General features: G+C 42.8%; 1 protein-coding gene across 5 annotated transcripts in view; it reads left to right on the forward strand.

Annotated features, from left to right (window-relative positions):
- The window catches only part of RYR1 (ryanodine receptor 1), a 1,245,571-nt gene that overhangs the window by 180,189 nt on the left and 1,050,655 nt on the right, over positions 1 to 14,727 (forward strand). For all 5 annotated transcript variants that reach the window (XM_085625233.1, XM_085625235.1, XM_085625236.1 and 2 more), the window contains exon 4: positions 6,021 to 6,095. In XM_085625233.1, coding sequence (XP_085481359.1) covers positions 6,021 to 6,095 — 75 coding nt within the window. The remainder of the gene's footprint in view (positions 1 to 6,020; positions 6,096 to 14,727) is intronic.

Below are 14,727 nucleotides of genomic sequence, written 5' to 3' on the forward strand. Positions count from 1 at the left end.
TATGTCTATGGTTAATATATGTTCTGCACTAGTTGTGAAAGGTTCAGATTTAATGTAGAAGCTGAAGGCCAATCCAAACTAAAAAAAATAGTAATTGGAAGATCCATAATAACAAACAGGCAAACCGGTACACTGAAAGCCCATCCAGAGCTGTCGTGCTACCCTGTGCCTGGGGGGTCTATGCAGAAAGACTGGCTGTTTTAGAGGTTGCTATCCTGGCAAGTAAGAATACCGTCAACTTCTCTCCACCGTCGGGGAGAGGAGTTGGCCTAACGGCTAGGGTGGTTGTCCTTGAATCTGGTGAACCGGGTTCGAGTCTCAGCAACGAAACTGGACATCCTGTGATTCTGGGCAAATCACTTAATCTCCCCGTGCATAACAAAAAATGAATGTGTCCTTATGTAACGCAACTGGTGCTATGTAAAGCGCTCTGATACCTGATTCGGGTCAAGTTTGCTCTATATAAAACTCCGTTAAAAACAAATTCAAAAAAGTGGCAGAGACACCAGGGGATCCAAAGAGCAGCCCTGAGTGGGGAACACTGCCACACGACTTAAACTCACCCACTAAGAAGTTCTTAATAAAGCGTACTGTTTTTGCAGCTCCTTTTGCCAATTTGCTATGAGTTTGCTCTCAAAAGTTGACATTTCACCACAATATGTAGATACAGTCTTCAAGGTGGAACAGCTATGCACCTCCTGGACTCCTGTGCAAATCCATCCTCCAGGTGCATGTCTCATCACCAGAATGTGTCCACATTATATGTTGTTACTGAACTTGCTGCTGACTGTTGTTTCTTGTTTCAAACTGTTTGCTGTCAATTTGCTTTGTTGGGGTTGCCGGGAAGTTGGTGGGGGAGCTGGGGACACGTTGCTAGTATATGTTTGGAGTCCTGCTCTTGTTGTGTTACTCAGTCAGATGTGGGGGGCATCATCAAGTGTAATGTTAGCTTGCTTTATGTGACTTATTTTTAGATTGTCTTAGTTTCTTTGTGCTGCAACATGAGCGCTCCAAAAGGCCGAGGGACAGACTTCACTTATAGTCAGAGACATCATGGTTGTCTTGAAGTTTAGTAGCAAGGTTAGAAATTTTCAGTTCTCATTTCTTAAGATGGAGAGAGAGGGAGGTAAAGTGAGAGATACAAAACTAAGACGGGATTAAAACCCCAATAGTAGGAGTTGGCAGGGAAGCAGAACTATCACTGACTTTCTGGGGCTTCTCCTGTGATCTCTGTACAGATCTTCATGATCTAGTAGAACTGGCATTAACTAGATCTCCAAAGTAGTGCTAATTATCATAATTGATCCTTTGTCTCCTTTGTCAATGAGAGATCAATTCACATACATAAAATAACCCCCTCAGGTGGCCAGTCAGGTTGTGGAACATTAATGCTTATTGGCGAGGCATGACAAAGAGATGGCACTGATTTTAGGACTCTTTCCTTGTTCCAAAGGCATAGGTTTTTGTTGAACTTTGCAGGTCTGTTTTGTTAGGGTAATTTATATAATCTTAGCATCAGCAATAGTCAGTATGTCATTGTCCCTAGTGCAAGGATGGTCTTGATCCCATAGCTGCCTTCTGTATCATACAATACATTGTGAATCATGATTTAGTGGGCCCCTCAGGTTTCTGGGCCCCGGTTCCACTGTACCTGATGCACCAATGGAAGCTAAGGCCCTGGTCAGCATGCCTGTAAGATAAACACAGGTGGCCAAAGTGGTTTGATTGTTCTCTTTCAGAAGCGCCTATTTTTCATTCACACCCAGAAAATTGAATAGGGGAGAACATGAAAATAGAGAATTAAAAAGTGTGACACAAAATAATAGCAGGTGCTGTAAGTGAGAGAAATACAGGCCGTCTAGAGATCACCCAGGTCCGGACGAAACAAAAATACAGAAAAGCTAAAGACTCCCCATGTCAGAACGAAACAGATATGAAGTTAATTAAGAGATAACCCAGGTTTGGAAGATAGAAATACAGAGAAAGACGAATTCACCACATCTGGGAGAGTCAAATGGTGAGACAACCAATATACTGCTCATACCAGGAATAGAAAATGCTTCTCTAGTCTATAAGCCGTCAGTGTCGAGATTCAATCAGAGGCAATAGAGGTTGCCATTGTCAGGGTTGGGCCGATGGTTAGACACCCTTACTAGCAAAAGACAGATGTAGGTATGAGTCTAGAGTCTGCCCTGCTGCATCTGGAGGAGGGCACTCCACTGGAAATGAGACATTGACCTGTTTTCTCTTTGTGTTTTGCTTTATGTCTCGTCTTCTGCGCTTGAAGGTCGATTTGGACAAGTGGGTATGTTTACAGACATTGGCCTGTTGCCCCCTGTTTGCCCTGACTGTTACCCTTCCCTTTCTATCACCTTATTCCGAATCCATCACCACTGGGGCTTCCACCTCTTCCCTGCGGCCCTGTTAACTTTCACACCATGCTCATCCTAGCCAGGGAGGCCAGGTTTGATAGCAAGCCTGCAACATTTATAAAAAAAAAACAAGAAGGTATTCATCGAGACACATATAAAACAGGGTTATGGAAAAAGGAAGACACTTAATTATTCATTGAACCGCATTGTTGTGGAATTTAAAACAGCATCGTTTTGCTCTCAACTGAGGTTGATTTGAGTCAGGAGTCTAGGATTTATAGACCCCTTCTGGTCTTTGTGCTAACTAGTAAAACTTTTAGAAATTGAGCTTTATTGGTAACAACGTCACCAGTTGTTGAAATAACTTTTTTACTTATAGAAACATATTATGTTTACACAAATTTAACTACTTGTAGAACTCAGAGTTTGAAGAAAATCAATAATATATATAGGCATACTGTATACTTATAGAAAACTAATAATATTTATAGGATCATGCCATTTATGAAAAACAACATTTTTCGAAATGCATATGATTTTCTTTAGAAATAGCACTTTTTAGAGAATTTATAGGTATACTGAAGACACCCAACTCATCTTCAGTTTGGTGAATAAAAAAAGTGAAAACAAGGGCCTATGTCATTTTGAAGGCAATTGCATACATGATGGCCACATAGGCTTTTTTCTTCTTTAGCCATGCTGCACAGCATCGGGGGTGCTTTGCAGCCTGGCTAAAAACCATTGACAAAGCCAATAGGTCTCAAAGGCGAGCCCTATTGTTTTTGCCATTGCTTGTTGCTACCTACAAATCTTGGTTATTGACTAAAAAGAGTTTCTTTTGGCAAAGGCATTGCAAGCCACCATCACTAGAACTGACTCATGTTAACTTATTTTACACTCAAGAATTGGAAGGATCATCCTAGGGAGCAAGCAACCTCACAGAGGTCAGAAATGCAGAGTGAAGACATAAAAATATCTGGCAAGGGACTTGTGGCCATCTGGATGCCTCCGTTTCAGAAATGCAGTTCTGTTTGTAAGAACAAGGCCTCATTTACAAAAAACACCACTACTTCATTTATGGAAACGCTGCATTATGTAGTGAAATTAGGCATTTTTCTAGGAAAGCCTATTATAGCATATCCACTGTACTTATAAAAACAAGTTATTGTTTAAAGAAATAGATTATGTATAGAAATGTGATATTTTTATATGAGCATTTAACTGTTTATAGATCAGTTTTATTTATAAGAGCATCTCTATTTAATTTATTGTATTACTTACAGGATCACTACTCTGTAATTAAACATGTATTAAGCAAAGGGACACTGCAGTATTAAAGAAAGTATAGCATTGTTCATAGACACAACTACATTGTGCTTCTAGAAAAAACATTATTGATAGTGCCACTGCAGTGTTTATGAAAAAATAAGTTGAATGTAGAAACCATGTAGAATTCATGAGCGTATTCCCTCATTTATAGAAATAGATTCCATTTATAGAAAGTGTGAACAATTTTCATAGCACAGCCCTACCCATAGAAAGAACTGTCTTTTCTGGATGATTGGAGGTTTCTGAATTCCTCCGACTAGGTTAATGTGCTCTCTGGAGACAAGATTGAAGAAGTAGGGTTGAAGAGGAGTAAAATGTTATTACGAAGGCAAATCCATTAGGTCCTAGTTGGGATGAGCATGCAGTATCTGAGGGAGTGGGCTTATATCTGATAAGAGTTTTATCTGAACATGCAGCATCAAGGTGGCAGCCCTGGTGAATGTCACCTTCTGACCCTACCCCCAGCCTTTGACATCTGATGACCCATGAACTACTTATTCTTGTGTATTAATTAGCTGGGTGCTCCTCAAACTGTCTTCTGACTCCTTGTGAACAACATTTTTCCATCCATCAACTGTCTATCCAACAAGAAACCTCCCCGACCTCCAGTTAAAAGTTCTTATTGTTGTGGTGTTGTTTGTTTCCCCACCTATCCCGCGATTCACTGCATGGCACCTCATCCTATTTCCTTCCTTGAAATCTGAAACTTGACATCAGGCATCCCTTCTGATCCCTGGACTGTGGATCAGAGTGTGAGGTTAGTATGAGATGTGTTGATGCCAGGTTATGGGTTGTCAGAGGATTTAAACTCAAGAATATTTTTTTCAGGATTGTACAGATAGATGATGACCAACGCACGAAGACTTTCATATAGCTCTGAAAAGTGGAAATGGACTAGAGTGAGACTTTAAAGAGTCATTATAGAACCAGCCCAATGTGCTACAGTGGATGCAATGTATGTGCTTATTTACCAGTTCTCCCTGAGATAGTATTTCTGGATTCACACTCATAGAAACAACTGCCCTGAAGACAGCACTACAAGTAAAAGGCAGCACTGAGGCAGCCTTTCAAGAAAAAAATGCTCAAGGAAACAGCCCTACCGAAGATATCCATTCCAGATAGTCTTGTTCTAAATACACTCTGGGGTGGTCATAAGCATCCCAGTACAGCCCCTCTCAAAGAGCCATGCAGACACCCATACAAGACCCCATACAAGACACACATTGACTCAGGAATACATCTATATAGTCTTTTTGGGTGAGGTAGTAGTGAAAGAGTACAAAGTGTAACTAACTGCTAGAATTGGTCCTCGTACGTGCCATAACATCTTTGCCTCTCAACATCAACTCTGACTTAAAGCAAGGCATCACTAGACCACGATAAAATTCAGCCAACTGGAAAGTGTCCAACTCTTCTTTCTGGACATAACCATATTTCTACTTTGTCTGCATGCTCGCTCCACTATCTGTTGTTTTTATTGTTGAAACGTCTGTGAGGAATAATTTTATTGGGAACAACATTAATGGCATTAGGCAGAAATCATAAACTGAATCGCATACAATCTTTTAATGCACCAGAAAGGAACATGTTATGAAGAAAAACTTTAATTAGGATCGAAGATTAATGTAACTGAAGATTTGAAAACCACCCTCACCTTTCTTTTTCCTTGGAAAGAGTATTTTTAACTGAGCGGCGTGGAGTGTGGTTAACCTATGCTAGTTAATCCAGTTGCCTGGTGATATGTTATTTCTCTCTACTAACTTTAACTGGTGTGCAATTTGAAGATGTACATGAACATTATCAAAACTTTGATGAAATTCTTGAAAACAGTGCTGCTGTCGAATGACATAGTTGAGTCACATAAGTTTTTATTTGATGGTATGATAACAGTGGCACTAACACCCCGTTGAGCCTGCTCTCTACATAAAGTGTTCGAATTCTTAGTGAACATAGAAGCTGGCCTGGATCAGTTCTATTTATCATTTCTTGTCGCGGGGACTGGCAACTTAGCAAAAAGTTGATAAGTATAGAGAAACAAACTTTCCTATTAACCTCTTCTTCTGTGTATGTGGAAAAAGAGATTGACGTATTGTTTGGATTCAAATATTGATCGGACACACTTCACAATGGGCTGCAGCAGCTTACCACCATTTCCAAAGATGGGTTCTTGCATCATTGTTTGTAGGCATGTGGTCAGGCAGAAGGGTCAGGGTGTAGTTCAGACATTTGCTAAAAGGCTTTAGGGATATAATGCCCAACCACATTAAGGGAATTCTTTTGGTCTTGTATTGACAAATGTTCAATTTCTTTTGTTTACAGTCATCGCAGGGAGGTGGGCACCGGACCCTTCTGTATGGACATGCTATCTTACTTCGTCATTCCCACAGCAGCATGGTAAGTAGAACATATTTGAAATGCATGTCCAGGCTTGGATGTCCCTTAGCGTCAGTTGCAAAGGCTTTCCTTGCCATGGAATATTGAACCTGTCCACCACAATTGCTCCTCTCACAGATATTTGACTCAGGCATTATGTACATTAGTCTATTAAGGAATACTTGTTCACCTATTTATTCAGTCATTGAGGATACTGGAGTAAACTGTTAGGTTCAAATGCCAAAACCTGAACCTTAGTTGAGCTCTATCCCTTTTTTAGAGCCTTCATTAAGGAAGGCTTTTTTGCTGAGGTTTGTATGCTTTAGGTAGGGAAGTACTGTATGACCATATTTGTTTAGTTTAGTCCTGTGTCAGTTTCCCTCTCTAGTTGTTGATGGACATCATTCAAGTCTTTCATAATCACAGACAGAGAACGGAAGCAAGAAGTACATTGAAGGAGTTTGAAAGAATCTCCTGTCAGGGGCGGAGAGTTCTAGAGTTGGAGGGAACGTTTTAACTTTTTTTGAGTAGCACTGAGAAGTGGATGTTACAAGTGAAAGTGAACTCAGGGATTCTGCCTACAGGTAATAGAGAGGCGTAGATGTGGAAAGGTATGTCTGGCTGGTCTCCCAGCACTGAAGAGAGAGTGGAAGAAGTGGAAGTGGAGATTGTGCCTTATATGCAAGAGTGTGCAAAAATGATTGATTGTGCCTGGGTAGTTCAACATCCTGGAATGTGGCATTAGTGCAGGCAAGATATTGAAATACAGTATTTTTATTCTCAGCATAAATTTGACATCTTGCAGGCCAATAGGACATTCCTTATTAGATAGTAGATTTGTCTACATTGTAACTGTCCAGGAGGAAACCTATAGGACTGTGTTTTCCAACAGGGGACCTTAATACAAAGCTTTTTTGTGACAGATCCAGCAAGCAAGATTTCACTAAATAAAATTATATTTGAAGAATATTGTAAACTCGATTACAGAGGCAATGGGATAATGTCAAGCGTGGAAACCTAAGGCAGTTGCTGTGTAGAGAAAGCTTCCAAACTTTTAGTGGATGATCAGCTTGGGGCAGCCTTGCACAGATCATCAATCAAGCCCACAGGGATTGTATTAACTTGCTTTATACACCTATGCAGACGTATTCATGTTTCGGTCAGTTGTGCAATCCATAGAGCGATCTGACATGGAAGTGATCATAACTCTCATGTAATTTATTTTGGTTGCGCTAGTGCAGTATGTACAATTTATAACATATACCTCCCAGTTTGCGAGATTAATAAGGTCAGATGATTTCACAATTTAAGATTAGGATTTCAAAGGAGAAGTCAGTTGAAACAAAATAAGCATTTATAAGAAAGATGGCGTTACCTTGGAGGTAGAAAATTGCATAACAACTTGCAAGAAGTTACAGGCATTCACACTTGACACCATCAGGTATGGAACAGTTTGATTTCACAGTGAAAGTTCTGAAGAAAGTATGCCTCTGAGCATGAAGGGAAATAAATAGAAATGGATGGTCCTGAGCTGCACACACAAATTAATGAGAGAGCAGTACAAGATCAACCGTCTGTGTAAGAAAAGACAGTGCCTTGAATACAATGATTTGACAGTAAACAGAAAGATAATATTAGTTAAGACGTGAGGTATGAGTTTTGTTATAAAGACCAACAAGGATTTGGGCTTACCAAATACAAAAGGAAACATTGGGGGAATTTCCTTCAACATAGGGATAGTATGGTGGAGGAAACTTCACTCTCAGAATCTCTTCCAGATAGAGCACCTTCTTTATATTAGAGGATTTCCCTTTACCCACAAACACTAATGGCCGGTTTAGAGTTTGGTGGATGAGTTACTCCAACACAACGTGACGGCCCTCCCATTCATCTTTCAAGTGCCATATGATATTATGTATTCGTTATGAGGTGGATGGGATATTCTTCACATTGTGAGGGAGTAACTTGCCGCTAAACTCCAAATCAGGCCATAAGTTATGCCTTATTGCCTTGTTATTCAATGGGTATCCAATTTTCCATTTGATAACTTTTCAAATGCAAATTACATTATGTGACTTTACAAGGATGTTATTTAAAGGTAAAGCAGCCAATTACACTCCATTGTTGCAAATTGTCTATGGGCTTATTCAGTCTGTGGAATATGGCTCCACACGTGCAGTTAGGGTTGGAAGTTCGTTTCTTTATCTAGTTTTCATGTTTATTTTACAAATTATACTGAGATAAACCGTAAACCATAAATCTACACAAATTAGTCTAATCTGGAAGGATATTGCATTGGATCACTATAGATGTAGTTTGATCATTAGAATGATTAATTTGGTAATAGTTTGAACAATCACTTGGAGAAAGTGGCTAAGATTAAGAATATGTGAAAATCAATAAATATGTGAAAATCATGAATTTCCAGCCACTGCGCTACTAATCTCAGGAGATTTTAATACGCACCTGCTCACCAAAAACCATGCTAACAAACCAAGTAGAGTGCTGACACAGATGTGCCTTTCTTATCTCAATAAATGCAATCTTATGGTGCTACAGGAAAACGCTCAGAATTCCAACAAGATTGTACCTACATTTAAAAAATCAGCTCAACCTTCCATTATTGACTATTCCATCATTTCAATGGAATTGACATCCTCCTTTGACAGTTATCGAGTGATTCCTAGGTTGGAAAGTGACCACAATCTGCAAATAATCTCCCTTGCCTTTTTTGTCGCGCACCTGCAAGAAGCAAGACCTTTGGAAACCGGGTCATCGGCTTTTAGCATGAAAAGGTTGCAGTGGACCTCGAACAAACAGAAGGAAATATGTAAATTTGGGGAACCTGCAATTGCTAAGGTGCTAAATGAAAAAAAGTCAAGGGAAGTCTATGGTTGATATTTGGTCCGGTCTGTGTGTTTCACTTCTGGATCGCTTCCCTTCTTCAACTACATCAAAAGGGTCCACTATGGGGCCCAAAAAATCAGGATGGTATAAAAATAAGCTACTTTACCAAATAAGAGAACTTAATAAAGCAACTAGGGCCATATTTAGAAAACCGAATGGAGCCCCCAAAACTTCAGAACTCTGCAAATTAAATCTGTTTAGAAGATCTTATAAAAAGGAAATATGGAAAGCCAAACATACGTACTATGAAGGAATATGGACTAAGTTGCATTTTTCCTGTAAAACTAAAAATCTGAAAGCATTTTGGGGCATAATAAACAATCTCGAAAATGGAAGCAGAAGAGCAAATAGCGCTAATATAGCCAAATCCTGTTGGGCATCTTTTCTTTCCAACCTTTATAGTACATCCTCGGATATATCATTTAAGAATAATGCTGCTCATTAAAAATCAAACTCGCAGATCCAAGAAGTCGGTGGAACTTAGAGGAATGATCTGGATGATACTCAAGCCGTGTTACAAGACAATGAGAAATGGCAAGCAGACCAAGAAAAACAGCAATTAGCAGGATCAGATCGAATGGTGCGCCAGGCCCCAAAGGAATCCCGAACGCAATCTTTAAAGCTAAGCTTGATCTTTGGTCAGAGATTTTATCAAATCTGTTTAATGATGTTATTAAAACTAAAAAGGTCCCTGAGTCATGGCAGGGAAGCATAATACAGCTGATTTATAAAAGTGGCCCACAAGACAATCCAGCAAATTATAGGCTAATCGCCCTAACAGATGTGAAGACAAAAATCTTCTCTAATTGTTTGCTGAATGATCTGGAAGAATGGGCCTCTAAAGAAGACCTAATCCCAATATTCCAAACTGAATTTTAAAGGGGCGAGTCAACGATCACAAACTTGACCTTATTGGCTTTATTAGCCGAAAAAGCAAAGCATAGAAAGCAAAAACTATTCATATGCTTCGTTTACCTTAAAGCCACTTTCGACTCTGTACCCCATAATTTACTATGGGCTAACCTGTCCGGTTGGGGTATCCCACATCAATTACTTGACATGATTAAACTGTTATACACTAATACATGGGTCCAGGTTAAAGTCGGAGACGATAGATGTATAACCCACCGATTCGAAACTAAAAGTGGCCTTAAGCAGGGTTGTGTTTTGGCACCATGCCTTTTTAATTTTTTTATGGCCGACTTACCATGGCATCTTAAAGATGTTAATGCTCACTCACCTACCCTCTTAGGACAAGAAATTAAATATTTACAATATGCAGATGATACCATACTGTTAAGCCACACTGCTATAGGTGTAAGAAGATTAGTCGACTCATTTAATAATTATATTTCTGCTAATGGATTACTAACGAATTCAAAGAAGACAAAAATAATGATGATCTACGGCACTAAATCTGATAAGAGAGTGTGGAATATCAATGGGCTACATATTGAAACTGTGAAATTCTACAAATATTTGGATATTACATTTGACGATAAAATGTCTTTTTTAAAAAAAAAAACAAATTTTATTGTGTCAAGCCACAAATAGCCTGCAGAGCCCTGAAACCCAGAGAACATCTGCCACTTATATGATACAAGAAAAGCATTGACGTTTATGCTTTACAAATTATAAGGCAACATATAATGACAACAAAAGAACAATAGAAAACACCCACCCCACCCCCCATGCACCGTCAAAATACCTTCCTCCCCCAGCAATTGCAGCTCATCCCTCATAGTGAGAAACAAAATCCCAAAGAAGTACAGAGGAGACCCCGGCCAGGCCGAGCCACTCCCGAACTACACTGTAACATACCTCCTTCAGTGCGCGCCCATACCAAGTGAGGCGGGTTCTAACGAAAGCCCTCTATAATCAGCCCACCGCTTCCAGATCTTTGTGTGTTTACGTGGATATCCCCTGGCCTTGAAAATCGGGAGCTCCAGACCCATATTGAAGTCTAAGCCATTCTTCCATGCCGCCAAGGAGGGTGAGGCAGCCGCCTTCCAATGGCATGCAATGTCGCGTTTAGCTAGCGTAAAACCCCAAAACATTAGGTGGCGTTTGTAAATGTTGCCTCCAATTCCTTCCATAACATGTAGGAGTACTAGCCTAGGTGAAATAGGGAAGGTCCCAACCCAGAACCTCCGACAGGCACGCCAACACTCTGCCAGAATCGCACAATCACCCCACACTGCCAAACTGTGTGAAAAAAATTGCCATTGTCTTGCCCGCAGTGCAGATAAAGCGGAGAGGCGATCAGGCCGGCCCTATATAGACATGCACGGTTATAATACACCCGGTGTAAATAGTTGAATTCAATTAAGGGGAGCCGCATTGCGATAGCAGCCTCTCTAGGGGAATAAAGAGCCTCCGTCCAGTCTTCGCTTTCCAAGGGGCCTAAATCCTCCTCCCAGGACACCCGGAGTCTACCCAAAGTGGTGGAACTATTAGTCACTAAGGACTGATATATTTTGGAGATTTTATGATCCTGGAGATCGCCCATGAACAGTTTGGCTTCAATAGGACTGAAGTCTGGAAGGGACTCCAGTTTAGAAACACTAGGGAGAAGGGCATGGCGGAGCTGAAAATATTTGTAGAATTGGGTCTCGCTGAAGTTGCGCAAAAGATTTAAGAGTCGTACCCTGCATCACATCTCTGAGAGTGGAGATCCCGATGGCATCCCAGTCTCGGAAGCCCGCCAGACCAGCCAGTTGGGGCAGCAATCCATTTGACCACAGAGGGGTCTCCTTGATAAGTCTACCCCACCATTCAATTTTACGCAAGGCTTGCCTCCAAACCCAAAACACCACAGTAGTGTTAGAGGGGAGGACCCGACGCATCGGTGCCAAATAGAGTATGGTATGTAATGAGTGGGTTACCATGAGTGTTCGCTCCAATAGGTAGGCCGGGTCAGTACGATCCCCATACCACCACTCATTCAGGACAAACAGGTGGGAAGCCATATAATAGGACATGATATCGGACGTGGCTAAGCCACCGCAATAGGTAGATTGGAAGCACATGCGTAGAGCCACCCTAGAGGACTTCCCAGCCCACAGGAATAGCACGACGGAGGGATACTAAAAGGATAATTTTGTAGTTGATATAATAAGCGTGGCAGGAAGACCATCTTGAAAATAGCCTAGCGGTCCAGTAAAGAGAGGGGCATACGGGACCATGTTTTCAATTCATCCCGCACCCAAATCGATTGGATGTTGTGTTCCCACGAAGTTTCTACAGAAGATGTCAAAAAGACCCCTAGGTATTTCATGCCAAGCGTGGCCATCTGTACCGTAGAGGCCCAGTGGCCAAGAGCCGGCTGAGGGCCAAGAACCCAAAGAGTGGACTTATTAGGGTTCATATATAGCCCAGATGTCTCACCAAAGATCTACATGATCCGGAGCAATCTAGGGCCGGTCCTAATAACATCGGTCAGGAAGAGAAGGACATTGTCTGCGTATAAGACAATTCGATCAGACACCCCCTGTGCCCACTCAAAGCCTGCCACCTGTGCATCGACACGTACCCAGGGGCTCCATGGCCAGGGCAAAGAGAAACGGCGACAATGGACATCCCTGTCTGGTCTGCCCATCGAGAACGTTGACGAAACGGATCCTGCAACGCGGACTGAGGCGGTAATATTCGTTTACAAGAGTCTTAAATAGGATAGAAACCGCTGGCCTAAGTTTAGTCGGTCCAACAGGGCAAACAAATACGTCCAGCTGAGTGAATCGAATGCCCGATCCATGTCTGCGAGGAAGAGGGCACCCGAGAGACCAAGACATTGAATAGTATCAACTACGACCTGGGCGCGGCGGATATTATGCCGTGTCGCCCGATGGGGCATAAACCCGGCTTGATCTGGATGAACAACCGAGGTAAGGTACGAGCCTATTGGCCAAGACCTTGGCCAATATCTTAGCCTCAATGTTGAGCAGCGAAATAGGTCGATATGAGGCATGGCAATCAGGGGGTCGACCAGGTTTATGGAAGACCATTATTTCAGCGTGTTGCCAGTCCAGTGGCAGACAACCAAGCTCTCTCGCCTCCTCTATTGTATTTAAAAGATAGGGTCCTAGTTTATTAGAGTAACGTTTATAGAATTCACAGGTATACCCGTTCGGGCCCGGTGCCTTACCCGAGTTTAGGCTGGCCAATGCTATCCCCAGTTCGTCCACCGTAAGCGGACCATCCAGGCTATTGCAAGCCATATCAGAAAAGCGCTGTTGCGGGATGGCATCCAAGAACTGAGGAATCTGCATCTCGGATACCTTCTCCCGAGGGGTATAGAGCGTTGCATAATATTGCGCAAAGTCTTCAGCAATCGCGTGGGGATTGTCCAGAGGTTCGCCACTGAGCCCTACTACAGCGGGGAGGGTCAGGGGACAAACAGCTCCCTGACAGAGGCGATGTTGTAATTTACTCGATTTGTCTCCCCATTGACAGACTCTGCTACAGGTGGCCAGCCACACCAGTCTGGCCTCCTGCATCAGTAAATCCGCATGGGTTTGGCGCGCAAGGCCCAGCTGACGGCTCGCCAGCGCACCACTTTCCTCTGCGCTCGATCGCTCCAAAGCAAGCAGGCGAGCCTCAGATTTCAGCAACTCCTCCCTCCGTGCCAGGCGGGCCGCGGCACAAAAGGAGATGTCCACCCCGCGTATCGTGGACTTCATGGCCTCCCAAAGGGGTTCTGCCGTCTCCACAGAACCAGTATTCAGCTCAAAGTATTGATCTATGGCCTTATCCATATGTGCATGATACTGCTCGTCCTGCAGGCTCCATGTGGAGAGACGCCATCAGAAAGGTGGGCGTGCCGGGCCGAGTTGCAATGTCAGTGCCACCGGGGAGTGATCATAAAGGCCCAGCGGGAGAATATCTACCCCCTGTGCCCTATGGATGGCACTACCCGGGACAAATAAATAGTCCAGGCGGGAGAAGGACTCATGAACAGAGGAAAAATAAGTGTAGCCTCAGTCCAGGCCGTGTAATGTACGCCAGGTATCAATCCACCCCATACCGGTCACAAGGGAACTCAATTTAGTTGCGGTGCAGGCCTTGGGCAGGCCACCCTGTCTCCAGCGGTCTCGGGATACATCCATCACATCTTTCCAGTTGCCACCAATAACAACCAAACCAGGGGGGATTTCCTCCCAAAGAGTCAAAGGCGCTCCACTAAGGTCCAAGACAGGGGGGGAGGGGCGTAGACAGAGCCTAGTATCACTTGTTCTCCGTAGATGGAGCCCTGTAGTATAATGTACCTGCCCTGTGGATCCACCCACGCTCTGGAGTGTAAATATGGAACCCGTCGGTGAATAAGGATGGCCACCCCCCTGGAACCCCTGGAGAAGCCAGAGCGGAAGACCTGTGCAAAACCATAGCAGAGAAGACAGGGGGCTTTGGTACCCAGCAGGTGGGTTTCCTGGAGCATCAGGACATCAGCATGGTTGCGTTTGGCCTGTCGGAGGATAGCGCCCCACTTGATTTTATCTAGAGCCCCCCGCACATTCCAACTGATTATGCGAAGACCTGCAGTATTAGACAGCCGAACCGCCATAAGAGAAGACATGTATAAGTAACATTGCTGCGGTAATGACACCATGGGGCGGACCACCAGGCCCCGCCTCTAGAAGACGGCACATTAAGAATGCAATAGCATACACAGCGTATAACAAATAAATGCCATCACTATGGAGAGGAGCAGGATCAATCGAGATACGTATATCAACAACAAAAGAGAAGA

This window comes from Triturus cristatus, chromosome 9 (genome assembly GCF_964204655.1).
Source record: "Triturus cristatus chromosome 9, aTriCri1.1, whole genome shotgun sequence".
In the NCBI taxonomy this organism is placed as follows: domain Eukaryota; kingdom Metazoa; phylum Chordata; class Amphibia; order Caudata; family Salamandridae; genus Triturus; species Triturus cristatus.